At 47.5% G+C, this 15138-nt stretch overlaps 1 protein-coding gene across 2 annotated transcripts in view; it reads left to right on the top strand.

Annotated features, from left to right (window-relative positions):
- Positions 1-15138, top strand: part of LOC129817185 (kelch-like protein 29) — a 369971-nt gene that overhangs the window by 242326 nt on the left and 112507 nt on the right. For both annotated transcript variants that reach the window (XM_055872179.1, XM_055872180.1), the window contains one exon: positions 1324-1896. In XM_055872179.1, the coding sequence (XP_055728154.1) occupies positions 1324-1896 (573 nt within the window). The remainder of the gene's footprint in view (positions 1-1323; positions 1897-15138) is intronic.

Here is a 15138-nt window from a genome sequence, read left to right as displayed (position 1 = left end):
GTTAACTGTAGGCCCCTTATATACACTACCGTTCAAAAGTTTGGGGTCACTTAGAAATGTCCTTGTTTTTGAAAGAAAAGCAATTTTTTTTGTCCTTTTAAAATCACATTATTAAATGGTACCCACTAAACACCAGTCTCGACGTCAACAGTGAAGAGGTGACTCCGGGATGCTGGCCTTCTAGGCAGAGTTCCTCTGTCCAGTGTCTGTGTTCTTTTGCCCATCTTAATCTTTTCTTTTTATTGGCCAGTCTGAGATATGGCTTTTTCTTTGCAACTCTGCCTAGAAGGCCAGCATCCCGGAGTCGCCTCTTCACTGTTGACGTTGAGACTGGTGTTTTGCGGTTACTATTTAATGAAGCTGCCAGTTGAGGGCTTGTGAGGCGTCTGTTTCTCAAACTAGACACTAATGTACTTGTCTTCTTGCTCAGTTGTCCACCGGGGCCTCCCACTTCTCTTTCTATTCTGGTTAAGGCCAGTTTGCGCTGTTCTGTGAAGGGAGTAGTACATTGTACGTTGTACAAGATCTTCAGTTTCTTGGCAATTTCTCGCATGGAAAAGCCTTCATTTCTCAGAACAAGAATATACTGACGAGTTTCAAAATAAAGTTATTTGTTTCTGGCCATTTTGAGGCTGTAATCGAACACAGAAATGCTGACGCTCCAGATACTCAACTAGTCTAAAGAAGGCCAGTTTCATTGCTTTTTTAATCAGAACAACAGTTTTCAGCGTGCTAACATAATTGCAAAAAGGTTTTCTAATGATCAATTAGCCTTTTAAAATTATCAACTTGGATTAGCTAACACGTGCCATTGGAACACAGGAGTGATGGTTGCTGATAATGGGCCTCTGTACGCCTATGTTGATATTCCATAAAAAATCTGCCATTTCCAGCTACAACAGTCATTTACAACATTAACAATGTCTACACTGTATTTCTGATCAATTTGATGTTATTGTAATGGACAAAAAATTTGCTTTTCTTTCAAAAACAAGGACATTTCTGAGTGACCCCAAACTTTTGAGCTGTGGTGTATGTAAAGTAATTTGTTGTGCAATTTGTTCAGCTATCTAAAAGGATCAAGTAGACGATGAGGTTATGTAATAATAATCAAAACTCTCTCCCTTCTTCCCACCCTCGTGTTCTCTCTCTCTCCGTCCTCTCTCTCTCTCTCTCTACTACCTTCTTCCCCTCTCTCCCTTCACACTCTCTTCCTCTCCTTCTCCCTCTCTCTCTCTCTCTCTCTCTCTTTCTCTCTCTCCTCTTTCTATCTCCCTCCTTCACTCTCTCTCTACCTCCTTCCATGTCTCTCTCTTTCTCCAGGTCCTCCATGGGTACCTTCTGGAGCAGCAGTGACCAAGTCCAGTCTCCTGCCCCACTCCTACCCCCTCCAGCCCCCCTCCTTCAGCCACAGTGTCACTGTCCAGTGCCCTATTATAGGTCTGACTCCCTCCATCCAGTCACCCATGCCCCTCCACCCCCACCCGCTCATGACAGCCCACTTCCAGCTACCCCCGCACTCCACCGCCCACCAACCCCCCGCCATGGTTCTCAAAATGCCCTACCAGCCACCCTATCCCTTGGCCCAGCCCCCTGTCTTCTCCTCACCTCTCTCTACCCCCTCAGGTGGTCCCAGGGGAGCACACACCAACCAACAAAACCACAGAGTGATGGGGAACGGTCATCTGACGCCTCACCCCCCTCCTCACCACTCTCACCCAGCTCACCCTCTCATACAGCCCCATGTCCTGCCTCTGACCAATGGGCAGTTGGCGCGGCTAGTTCCGCCTACTCCAGTAGCCAATCAGGATGGTCCTAGAGGGCCCAATGGGCTGCAGATGCTGAGGACGGTGGGGATGGGAAAGTACGAGTTCACAGACCCAGGACATCCTAAAGGTAAGACAGACCCACTCTGACTGGGCAAGTCTGCAGTCACACACACCAAATGTAAGACAGGCCCACTCCAACTTTATTCTCTAATTATTTTGTTTTCTACTGAGTAGGTTTTCTCAGCGTAGGACTCAGCTTTTCTCTGGGTAACGTGTGGTGTGTACAGGGAACAGCTTCTCTGGGTAACGTGTGGTTTGTACAGGGAACAGCTTCTCTGGGTAACGTGTGGTTTGTACAGGGAACAGCTTCTCTGGGTAGAGTGTGGTTTGTACAGGGAACAGCTTCTCTGGGTAACGTGTGGTTTGTACAGGGAACAGCTTCTCTGGGTAACGTGTGGTTTGTACAGGGAACAGCTTCTCTGGGTAGAGTGTGGTTTGTACAGGGAACAGCTTCTCTGGGTAGAGTGTGGTTTGTACAGGGAACAGCTTCTCTGGGTAGAGTGTGGTTTGTACAGGAAACAGTTTCTCTGGGTAGAGTGGTTTGTACAGGGGACAGCTTCTCTGGGTAGAGTGTGGTTTGTACAGGGGACAGCTTCTCTGGGTAGAGTGTGGTTTGTACAGGAAACAGCTTCTCTTGGTAGAGTGTGGTTTGTACAGGGAACAGCTTCTCTGGGTAACGTGTGGTTTGTACAGGGAACAGCTTCTCTGGGTAACGTGTGGTGTGTACAGGGAACAGCTTCTCTGGGTAACGTGTGGTTTGTACAGGGAACAGCTTCTCTGGGTAACGTGTGGTTTGTACAGGGAACAGCTTCTCTGGGTAACGTGTGGTTTGTACAGGGAACAGCTTCTCTGGGTAACGTGTTGTTTGTACAGGGAACAGCTTCTCTGGGTAACGTGTGGTTTGTACAGGGAACAGCTTCTCTGGGTAACGTGTGGTTTGTACAGGGAACAGCTTCTCTGGGTAACGTGTGGTTTGTACAGGGAACAGCTTCTCTGGGTAACGTGTGGTTTGTACAGGGAACAGCTTCTCTGGGTAGAGTGTGGTTTGTACAGGGAACAGCTTCTCTGGGTAGAGTGTGGTTTGTACAGGGAACAGATTCTCTGGGTAACGTGTGGTTTGTACAGGGAACAGCTTCTCTGGGTAGAGTGTGGTTTGTACAGGGAACAGCTTCTCTGGGTAGAGTGTGGTTTGTACAGGGAACAGCTTCTCTGGGTAGAGTGTGGTTTGTACAGGGAACAGCTTCTCTGGGTAGAGTGTGGTTTGTACAGGGAACAGCTTCTCTGGGTAGAGTGTGGTTTGTACAGGGAACAGCTTCTCTGGGTAACGTGTGGTTTGTACAGGGAACAGCTTCTCTGGGTAACGTGTGGTTTGTACAGGGAACAGCTTCTCTGGGTAGAGTGTGGTTTGTACAGGGAACAGCTTCTCTGGGTAGAGTGTGGTTTGTACAGGGGACAGCTTCTCTGGGTAGAGTGTGGTTTGTACAGGGAACAGCTTCTCTGGGTAGAGTGTGGTTTGTACATGGAACAGCTTCTCTGGGTAGAGTGTGGTTTGTACAGGGAACAGCTTCTCTGGGTAACGTGTGGTTTGTACAGGGAACAGCTTCTCTGGGTAACGTGTGGTTTGTACAGGGAACAGCTTCTCTGGGTAACGTGTGGTTTGTACAGGGGACAGCTTCTCTGGGTAGAGTGTGGTTTGTACAGGGGACAGCTTCTCTGGGTAGAGTGTGGTTTTTACAGGGAACAGCTTCTCTGGGTAGAGTGTGGTTTGTAAAGGGGACAGCTTCTCTGGGTAGAGTGTGGTTTGTACAGGGAACAGCTTCTCTGGGTAACGTGTGGTTTGTACAGGGGACAGCTTCTCTGGGTAACGTGTGGTTTGTACAGGGAACAGCTTCTCTGGGTAACGTGTGGTTTGTACAGGGAACAGCTTCTCTGTGTAGAGTGTGGTTTGTACAGGGAACAGCTTCTCTGGGTAGAGTGTGGTTTGTACAGGGAACAGCTTCTCTGGGTAACGTGTGGTTTGTACAGGGAACAGCTTCTCTGCGTAGAGTGTGGTTTGTACAGGGGACAGCTTCTCTGGGTAACGTGTGGTTTGTACAGGGAACAGCTTCTCTGGGTAACGTGTGGTTTGTACAGGGAACAGCTTCTCTGCGTAGAGTGTGGTTTGTACAGGGAACAGCTTCTCTGGGTAACGTGTGGTTTGTACAGGAAACAGCTTCGCTGGGTAGTTGGTGTTGACACCACTCCATAAAGAACACGTTGAACACATCTAACCAGGAGGCAGTTAAAACAATACCTGGTACTGGTGCCAGATCTTCACAAAGCTGCACCAAGGTCACAGCTTACACACCCACACACCTTATTCCATTGTTTTTAAATGATCCAGACAAGCCTACAGTCACTTTTTAAGTTTATTTTAAGCCTGGCAAACTCTCGTTGTCTTTGAAGACTGCGAGCTGAGCGGTATGGCGAGCCGTCTCGGGCTCGGCTGCATCTCAAAGCCGTAAATTGTTGTTTGTTAACCTTGGAGTTTGTGATGCAGGGCCAGAGACAGATGTTCTATATTCCCTGACCAATTTTCACATTTAATGAAGCTTTTAATCTAGAGTTTAGATTGGCCTTTTTTTCCCCCCAACTCATTTAATTTTTTTTATTTTGGGGGTAGATCAATAGAAGGTGTGCAAATGAGTTTCCAGATTGATGTAGAAAGTCTGAGCGGAGGCTACCTGAGACACATTTAAATGAGACAGCAGGTGGAATGGAAACACACAGACAATTAGAGTGCGGACGTATTGAACTGAAGTCCGGCAGCTAATTTCTGTTGCGTCTCCTGTTTGCTTAGATGCTTACCGGGGTTTTGTAATGGATACATTGTTGCTACGCTGTTATTTGTTGTATTTAGTCGAATAGCCAAGGTTGCCGCGTGTTTTTGAATTCATACGTTGTGCGTTTCACAATCTATACACTGCAGTATTTATTCCAATAGACGTAGCTAATCCGAATCGCTTGCAACTACACTAAACCGGAGCTTTCTGTCCAAAACTACTAGTACCAGTAAATATTCTATTTCATAAACGCATGCAGGGGGTTCTGCTTAGAACCACGAGACGTGACGAGATGGAGTACCACTTTATGAAATATTCAGAGGTAGAAATGAGCGTACAGATGTCACTGCGGTAGGAAAGTCACAGGAATAGCAGAGTTCCGTTCAGAGCAGCAGCATAATAACAGGTGTCAAAATCGGAGCAGAGGGTTCGTGAAAACCTTGTTTGCGCACAGGGTCGAGTGCACTTTTGATACTAATATGACTACATTGTCTAGATTCCCTTCACTCTTACCCCTGACTAGTGTTTTTTGAGATGTCTAGTATAATGTTTGAGCTGCCAGTAAGGTCATAGCCTGGATAATAGAGTGCTGTATGACCCTGAGAGGGCTTAGCCGTTAGAGAATTAGCCAGGCGCCTCGGCAACCTGCTTTTGTCCTCGCGGAGCGGAGAGAGACACCTTCCAGACTATAGGAACACTTAACCTTGCTGCCGTGATAATCAGCCAGTCAACCACCACAAACCAGCCTGTCGCGCAGTGCCCGTCTTCGTAACATTTTTACGCCACCTCCTGCTGTACACTCTCTTTCTCTTGCTCATTCGTATTGTGTTCTCCACCCTCTCTCTACCCCCCCCCCCCCCCCCCCCCCCCCCTTCTCTTGCTCTCCTGCTGTGCTCCGTCTCTTTCTCTTCCTCTCTCTTGCGCTCAAGGAACAGATATCCCCTCGGGTCATTAGACATCAGTGGCCATCAGGAAGTGATGGGAGGGGACAGGAAGGTACAGGGGGAGCAGAGGGCTGACTAGCGGTGGCTATTCAGCAGTCGGATGGTCTGAGGGTAGAAGCTATTGGCCAGTCTGTTAGTTTTAGCCATGATGCTCCTGTACTGCCCACGTCTGAGTGACGGAAGCATGGAGAACAGGCCGTGGCTCGGGTGGCTGAGTTCCCCGATGATCTTCTGGGCCTTTCTGCGACATCTGGTGTTGCAGGTGTCCTGGAGGGAAGGCGGTGTGCGCCCGAATGGTGCGCTCGGCATAGCGTACCACTCTCTGTAGCGCCTTGCGGTCAGCGGCGGTGGTGTTGCCGTACCGTGCTCGAATCAATCAAATGTTATGTCACATGCTTGTGTAGACTAACAGTGAAATGGTTGCTTACGGGGCCTTCCCAACAATGCGGAGAGAAAAAAACAAGAATAGAAACATTGAAAAATAATAGTACGAGGAATAAGTAACGATAACTTGGCTATATATACACAGGGCACCAGTACTTAGTCAATGTTTTGGGGTACGAGGTAATTGAGGTAGATATGTACAAATAGGTAGCGATGCAGCCCGATGAGTATGCTCTCGATGGTACTCCTGTAGAACACTGTGGCTGGCCGAACTTCTTCTTCACCGCGGTGCCCGTGTGGTTTGACCATTTCAGCTCCTCAGATGTGTACGGCGAGGAACTTGATGTTTTTGACCATCTCCGCAGCCCCGTTGATGAGGATGGGGGCGTGCCCAGCCTGGTTCCTCCTGAAGTCCACTGTAGTGCTGTGGCAAGGTTACTCCTCCAACATTTTATTTTTTATTTTACCTTTATTTAACTAGGCAAGTCAGTTAAGAACAAATTCTTATTTTCAATGACGGCCTAGGAACAGTGTGTTCAGGGGCAGAACGACAGATTTGTACCTTGTCAGCTCGGGGGTTTGAACTTGCAACCTTTCGGTTGGGTAACCACTAGACTACCCTGCCGCCCCAGGGTTGGGGAGTGGGCTCGGCTGGGCTCAGAAGCCAGGTGGTAGAAGTATTCTCTAAGCAATGGTCCAGGGTTATTCTTCATCCCTAATAGTTCAGGTTAGGATTGGGGGAAGGTAATCTGGTCTTAGATCTGTGGTTAGGGGGGACTTTTACCATTTCTAACATGCACAAATACACACTGTGTTTCACTTGACTGACAGATATGAATGTCCTTGCTTATCTGCTTGGTTCTGTGACTATTAAATCAGTTATCAGTAATATTTTAGTACCCACTTTGGCACAGGCCTCTTGGTTTCAACAACATTCCTACGGCGTGCGCGTCTTCTTCTGTGTGCAGTGAGGGCTTGGATATGCAGTGAGGGCTTGGATATGCAGTGAGGGCGTGGATATTCAGTGAGGGCGTGGATATTCAGTGAGGGCGTGGATATTCAGTGAGGGCTTGGATATTCAGTGAGGGCTTGGATATGCAGTGAGGGCTTGGATATGCAGTGAGGGCTTGGATATGCAGTGAGGGCTTGGATATGCAGTGAGGGCTTGGATATGCAGTGAGGGCTTGGATATGCAGTGAGGGCTTGGATATGCAGTGAGGGCTTGGATATGCAGTGAGGGCTTGGATGTGCAGTGAGGGCTTGGATATGCAGTGAGGGCTTGGATATGCAGTGAGGGCTTGGATATGCAGTGAGGGCTTGGATATGCAGTGAGGGCTTGGATATGCAGTGAGGGCTTGGATATGCAGTGAGGGCTTGGATATGCAGTAAGGGCTTGGATATGCAGTAAGGGCTTGGATATGCAGTGAGGGCTTGGCTATTCAGTGAGGGCTTGGCTATTCAGTGAGGGCTTGGCTATTCAGTGAGGGCTTGGCTATGCAGTGAGGGCTTGGATATGCAGTGAGGGCTTGGATATGCAGTGAGGGCTTGGATATGCAGTGAGGGCTTGGATATGCAGTGAGGGCTTGGATATGCAGTGAGGGCTTGGATATGCAGTGAGGGCTTGGATATGCAGTGAGGGCTTGGATATGCAGTGAGGGCTTGGATATGCAGTGAGGGCTTGGATATTCAGTGAGGGCTTGGATATTGAGAGGCAGTCTTTGTTACTGGTCTCTTTTATGATAGTATTCCACCAGCTCTGAGGAAGGATTTTGACATTATGTCAGAGTGCTTCAAACTCACTGTAAAAAGAGTAAGCTGATTTGAATGGCTCTCAGTAGGATCTAGACACTTTAAGTGTTGGTGTGATTAGGAGCCCAGTGAGCTGAGCCGTGTGTGTGTGTGTGTGTGTGTGTGTGTGTGTGTGTGTGTGTGTGTGTGTGTGTGTGTGTGTGTGTGTGTGTGTGTGTGTGTGTGTGTGTGTGTGTGTGTGTGTGTGTGTGTGTGTGTGTGTGTGTGTGTGTGTGTGTGTGTGTGTGTGTGTGTGTGTGTGTGTGTGTGTGTGTGTGTGTGTGTGTGTGTGTGTGCGTGTGTGTGTGCGACATACAGTAAGCTCTCTCTAGGCCTATCATTGCCCTATATGAAGCCACGTGACCTTTCAGTGGCCGCCTCATCAACCGTCAGAGGCTTAATTTTCCATCTTTGTTTCACTCATTCTCTTTCAGTCTGTTGGAGAGAGCGGGGGGGGGGGAAAGTAAAAACGAGAGACACATGCAGAGAGGGAGAGAAAGAGACACACAGGGAGAGAAAGCGAGAGTCAGAAACAGAAAGAGAGACGGTAACATCTTTACCCAAATCATCCTGGTCTGTCTGGGTTCTCCCGGATGAGTGACGGTTGTGGAAGGTATAAGCTGATGACTGGAATGTTATCTAGCTGTCATCCTCCTGTGTATGTATTAACCCCACCATGACAGGTCTGAATGGCAAATAGAGGTGAGATCCTCTCCGATCACCCACAGAACACAGCTCTACAGACAGCTATGGATTTCAGATTAAATACTAAGCACACGCACTTAGGAGGCTAACACTGAGCACATACTGTACTACTCATGCCCACACACACACACACACACTAGTACACGCTGTTGCCCACACACACACACACACACTAGTACACGCTGTTGCCCACACACACACACACACACTAGTACACGCTGTTGCCCACACACACACACACACACTAGTACACGCTGTTGCCCACACACACACACACACACACTAGTACACGCTGTTGCCCACACACACACACACACACTAGTACACGCTGTTGCCCACACACACACACTAGTACACGCTGTTGCACAGACACACACACACACACACTAGTACACACTGTTGCCCACACACACACACACACACTAGTACACGCTGTTGCCCACACACACACACACACACTAGTACACGCTGTTGCCCACACACACACACACACACACACTAGTACACGCTGTTGCCCACACACACACACACACACTAGTACACGCTGTTGCCCACACACACACACACACACTAGTACACGCTGTTGCCCACACACACACTAGTACACGCTGTTGCCCACACACACACACACACACTAGTACACGCTGTTGCACAGACACACACACACACACACACTAGTACACGCTGTTGCACAGACACACACACACACACACTAGTACACGCTGTTGCCCACACACACACACACACACTAGTACACGCTGTTGCACAGACACACACACACACACACTAGTACACGCTGTTGCACAGACACACACACACACACACTAGTACACGCTGTTGCCCACACACACACACACACACTAGTACACGCTGTTGCACAGACACACACACACACACACTAGTACACGCTGTTGCACAGACACACACACACACACACTAGTACACGCTGTTGCACAGACACACACACACACTAGTACACGCTGTTGCACAGACACACACACACACTAGTACACGCTGTTGCACAGACACACACACACACTAGTACACGCTGTTGCACAGACACACACACACACTAGTACACGCTGTTGCCCACACACACACACACACACTAGTACACGCTGTTGCCCACACACACACACACACACTAGTACACGCTGTTGCACACACACACACACACACACACACACTAGTACACGCTGTTGCACAGACACACACACACACTGTGCTTTCTATATATATAAAAGATAGTAAAGCTGAGCAGATTGAATGGTATAGACTGAGAAGGTGCAATTTTATATTCAGCTGTCTCAGGCAAACAAGCAATCTGGACTTAAGTCCCCCTCTTTCACTGTTTCTTCCTTGTTCTCTCTCTCTCCCACTAATCCATTCTTACTTCAGATTTCCCCTGTCACTCTCCTAATCGTGGCGTTCCCAGCTGAAAACAGGCCATTAAAAGAGTGACTTACACCGCTGGCCTCAGCGGAGGAGAGGAGGGAGGGAGGGGTGGAGGAGGAGAGCTGGTGACAGGTATAGTGAGGGAGTAAAAAGAGGAGGAGGAGGAGGATATTGGGGAGTGGGTGACAGATAGAGAAGCAGAGTACTAGGTTGAGTAGGAGAGGAAAGGAGGAGGGAGGAGAAGAGTGGATGTAGCAGATATTGGACTCCTGCACAGGTCCGTTTTCTGGAGCCACACCCGCACAGCACCGGCCACATCAATTCCAGGTCCCACCCGATAACCGACATCAGGACAGATTCTTCTCTCCAACCCGCATCGAATTGTTCTGAGAGCCGATCCGTTACCGACCAAATAAGATCAATCAATCGTATTTCTTTTATAAATCCCTTTTTACATCAGCAGTTGTCACAAAGTGCTTATACAGAAACCCAGCCTAAAACCCCCAAAGAGCAAGCAATGCAGATGTAGAAGCACAGTGGCTCGGGAAAACCAGTCCACTTCTGGCTGTGCCGGCTGGAGATGATGAAAGTGCATGACCATTAAGGCCAGATGGTTCATCAAGACGTTGAAACGTTTCTAGATGACCTGCGGGGTCAGATAATGATCACAGTGGTTATGGCGGATGCAGTAGGTCAGCACCTCAGGAGTAAATGTCAGTTGGCTTTTAATAGCCGAGCATTCAGAGGTCGAGACTGCAGGTCGGGTAGCGTGGGAGAGAGAGAGAAGAAGAGCGGTTACAACGGCAGGTCTGGTACAAGGTAGCACGTCCAGTGAACAGGTAAGGGTTCCATGGCCGCAGGCAGAACAGCAGAAACTGGACCAGCACGGCTGGATGGACTGGGGTCGGAGTTCCATAGCCACAGGTAGATCAAATGATTGAATTGTTTTTATGGCTCGAGTAGTAGGCTATTATTCCCCTTCCCTGCAGTAATTAATTTGTCTGCTTGTCTATGCAACATTTGGATAAAAGGAAACCATGCCATGAATTAACAACAATATATTTTCATCTTCACACTGCGATGCGGCACATTGACAACCCAAATGACTTGGATAAAAAAAAAATGGCCTTGTTAAGCAATGAAAGCCTATAGCCGACATAACAAAACCTTTACGTTCAATATTGTTTAGAAAATCAAATAGTTTCATGGAAATTTAAATAAACAGTTCCCAGAATCGAATGTAGGCTTCAAAAATATTTATTTAGTAGGCTATACTCGAACTTTTACCAGCCGCACCGGTTTAAACTTTATATGGTCTGCGTATGGTCTAAATGAACAAAAGCCTGAATTAACCTACAAATAGGCCTACTTTAACAATAAAGACATAGGCCAATGTAATTATCAACAACAAAAAAAGTCCATTCATCACTTGAATGAAATCCTACTTTGATCATGGAAGAAGTGGCTGTCTTCCTACTGTCGTAAACAAATACCTGCTCGCAATTTTCGCGGACTCTGTAGCCTATCCATCTACCGTATTGTTGTCCTTCTCCTCTCCAAAACCGGGGATTTCCCTCGTGCCGCACCTGTTTCCATGATGGTGTATACCCCCATCAGAACCTTTGTATTTCTCCACACAAATAATGGACAGTTCCCTGCTCAACACCCTCTCGCTGTATGTGTGGCTGGTAGCCTACTATGTCTAGATGACCTCTCACAGAATGGAATTCACAACACAACAAGGTCCTGGGTTTGTAAAACAAATTTTGTACCTTGATATAAAACGTTTTCAACCAGCAATATAATTGTTTTGAACCGCGAGCCAACCCGCAGATTGAAATAATTTGTTTAATTCCATCCGCCAGCTGAACCGTGGGTATCCGACCCCATGCAGGACTAGCTGGTATAGCACAGTGGGCTGGAGAGGAGGGCAAGGAAGAGAAAAATATGTGAAGGAGTAGAGTAGGGAGTGGGTAGTAGGTATAGTACAGTGGCCTCTAGCATTGCAGGAAGTGGACGAGGAAGGGAGAGAGGTAAAGGAAAGCGAGGAGAATGAGGAGGAGAGCAAGGTCTAGTGGCTTCTCTAGCTGGAGGGTTGTGTTGTCTTATTATGTGTGCCGTAGCCAGTCAGTCAGACTTGCCCTGCTACTGGGCTGCTGTCTGTCTCTCCCTCTCTCTCTCTCTCTCTCTCTCGCTGTGTCTCTCTCTCGCTGTGTCTCTGTCTCTCCCACTTTGTCACACTGGCCGTGTGACTGTGCCCCACTCCCCCTGTCTCCGTCTCCCTCCCTCCATTTCTCTCTCTCTTCCCTTCCATCCCACTCTGTCAGGCTGGCCGTGTGACTGTCTGTGCTACTTTCCCTCTCTGTCTCTCCGTCTCCTTCTCTCTCCCTCCCTCCATCCATCTCTCTCTCTCTCTGTCTCTCTCTCTCCCCACCTTCATCCTACTCCGTAAGACTGGCCATGTGGTTATGCTGCTGCCGCTGAGCATTATCTTGAAATGTGTGTGTGATTAATGAATGCTGTGCAGCGTTGCTGTGCATGGAGGAGGAGGTAGACGAACAAGTATTTGTCTTAATGACCTATGACCCAGCTCTATCAACTGTATTAGGGGATAATGTATGGGACTCATGGTAAGGCCCCTCTCCTTTAAAATACGATAGCGAGGGCGAGAGAGGGAGGGAGAGAAAGAACAAACAAGGAGGGAGAGAGAGAAGGGGGGGAGAACCCCTCCTTTCTGTCGCCCTCTCATCCCTCGCCCCACTCCTCCACCCTGGAGAGAGAAGGAGCGATGCATAGTGTATAAACAGCAGAAAACTCATTGGAAGCCATCATCAGTAAAGTTAGAGAGGTAGGAGAAGGGAAGTAGGGAAGAGCTAGTCCTCACACCAATGGCTCAGTAGTGCCTCCCGCATGGGCTCCTAAATAAGTTTGAGTCAATATCATGAATATATGTCCGCTGTGTGAGTTCATGTACCAAGGTTGCTCCAGAAATGTCTACCTTATTATCACCAAGGCGTATTATTCATTTGACAGAGGTAGTTGGTGAACATAATTGTGTTTTCTAGTACAAGATGTTGTGTATACGTTTCTGCCTGTACATGTCAATATGCTTGTGTAACTAGCTGACTATCTAGACCCCAACGGGCTTACCTACTACGTGAACCATGGTAATGGAGTTAAACATGAGAGATGGGCAAGCAATTGTTCTTCAGGGGAGTTCACATTTTCTGACCTTTTGACTCCCGACAACTCTGGTCACACAGGTTCAAGGATGTAATTGAGTCTCTAAAAACCTCGCGGCACAACGCCTCTCCCCTATTTGACCTAGATAGTTTCTGTGTATGCATTGATATATAGGCTACGTGTGCCTTTTCAAAAAAAATTATTTAGTTCTGTCCTTGAGCTGTTCTTGTCTATTGATGTTCTGTATTATGCCATTCTGTATTATGTTTCATGTTTTGTGTGGACCCCAGGAAGAGTAGCTGCTGCTTTTGCAACAGCTAATGGGGATCCTAATAAAATACCAAATACCAAACAACTAGGTTTTTTCCCTAAAAGATAATCCCCGCCACCATTTTTATTAATTTGGCCTTTTCCGCTTCTGCTTATTCCACAGATGTTGATCAACTGAGCCAGTAAAAAAAGATAAACTCCCACCCAAGCCACAGCCAAATGCTCCGAGCCAGAAATGTGTGTGTGTGTGTTTAATGAGCGACTTTGACAGCCTGTCATCCTGCATGCCAGTAAAGCTGCTGTGGTGGAATCACAAACTAACTGTTGTTTACTCATCTTTGAGCTCAGGAGGTAAACTGCTACTGATGGGCTCTGGGAAGCCATCTCTTAAAGGGATAGTTCACCCAACAAAATAAAGTTTCTGACTTTTTTATGTGTCTCAAAAGGTGGTCAATATTCTACACTGTCTGTTGTGTAGCACCTGAGAAACGGTATTTTCTGGGGAGAAATCTGGAGGACCTTTATTCCAATAAATGGATAGGAACCATCTGAAGCTAACAAATCTCGCAAACCCTTTAAGACAGCACCTCCAGTCCTCCGGACCTTTTAACAAGAGGCGAAAACGGGGTCTCCCATTCCCTTTAAATAACCAACACTAGCAAACATGACTTGTTCATGTAAACATTGTATGTCTGAGAAGGAATAAGACAGGCAAAGATAATAAGTAAACCCCCAAAAAGTAAAGCATTACCACAAAGTCAACACCTTATGTCATATGTAAATAAATATGCAACTAACATCTTATTAACATGTTTTAAGAAAACTGTTTGAATACTGATGACAGCAATGACGAAATCAGCAGAGAAGAGGAGAAATGAGTTAGAAGGGATAGGTGGAGGAGAAAAGGAAAGGATGGAGGAGAAGGGAGAGGAAAGAAGGAGAGAGAGTTGTGTGGAGCAGTATCAGAGGCGAGGCCGGCACTGTCTGGTCATAGTGTAGCCTAGTAAAACACTAAGGTCTTAACTCAGCCATGCATCTTAATTGCAGACACTACCAACTCTGGAGCTCAGGGTCCCCAGATGACGACTGATGTGAACTGACTGGAAGATGACCTTTCTAGGCAGGGCGGAGGTGGTGGGAGGTGTTGAGGGGGGCAGTTAAGGCCAGTGGAGCGGACAGAAGCGTTAACCTGGTGTTTGGGCATGAGAGGATAGGAGAGTGGAGCGGAGAGACGGTAGCCTGTAGCACATGCTCAGTCTGGGGCAGCAGGTGGCGTAGGACAGGACTGTGGCACGGTATTTGAGCTGAGGTATCTGAGCAGGGGCTGTGTGTGTGTGTCTCTTCTAAGGAGACTTAATTTCATGACTGTTACGACTAAGGGATTTGACAAGAGAACAAACACCTCCACAGTGTATCTCCTGCAGCTCCTCTCCTCTCTCCACCCCGATCTGTTTTCATAAGCCTGAAAAAAATAAGCCTGAAAAACAATATATTTTTTTTACATTTCCAAACCAACAGTGTGGGGGGGGGGGGGCTTCTCTTTCAGTGGAATAGCTGAGTTTTTTTCGAAATTGACCTGTTTGTGAGGATTTAGGGTTTAGGAAATGGAGCGTCATGGTCTCCATATCGATTGTGCAATTTGACTCGCAGGATCCTCTTTAAATAATACCTCAGCTCTCCATCAGAGAGATGTCCCTGCTGAGAAGTGTTTCAGCTTGATGGGTAGGTTCACATTCATCCTGGTCCCTATCCATCCGTTTGAATTGCTCTGTCCAAACACCCTGACTAGGATCAGCGTCTTCCTCAACAAGACCTGGA

This window comes from Salvelinus fontinalis, chromosome 20, assembly GCF_029448725.1.
Source record: "Salvelinus fontinalis isolate EN_2023a chromosome 20, ASM2944872v1, whole genome shotgun sequence".
In the NCBI taxonomy this organism is placed as follows: Eukaryota; Metazoa; Chordata; class Actinopteri; order Salmoniformes; family Salmonidae; genus Salvelinus; species Salvelinus fontinalis.
Note: the sequence above shows the minus strand (reverse complement) of the source record. Positions and strands in the feature narration are given on the sequence as shown.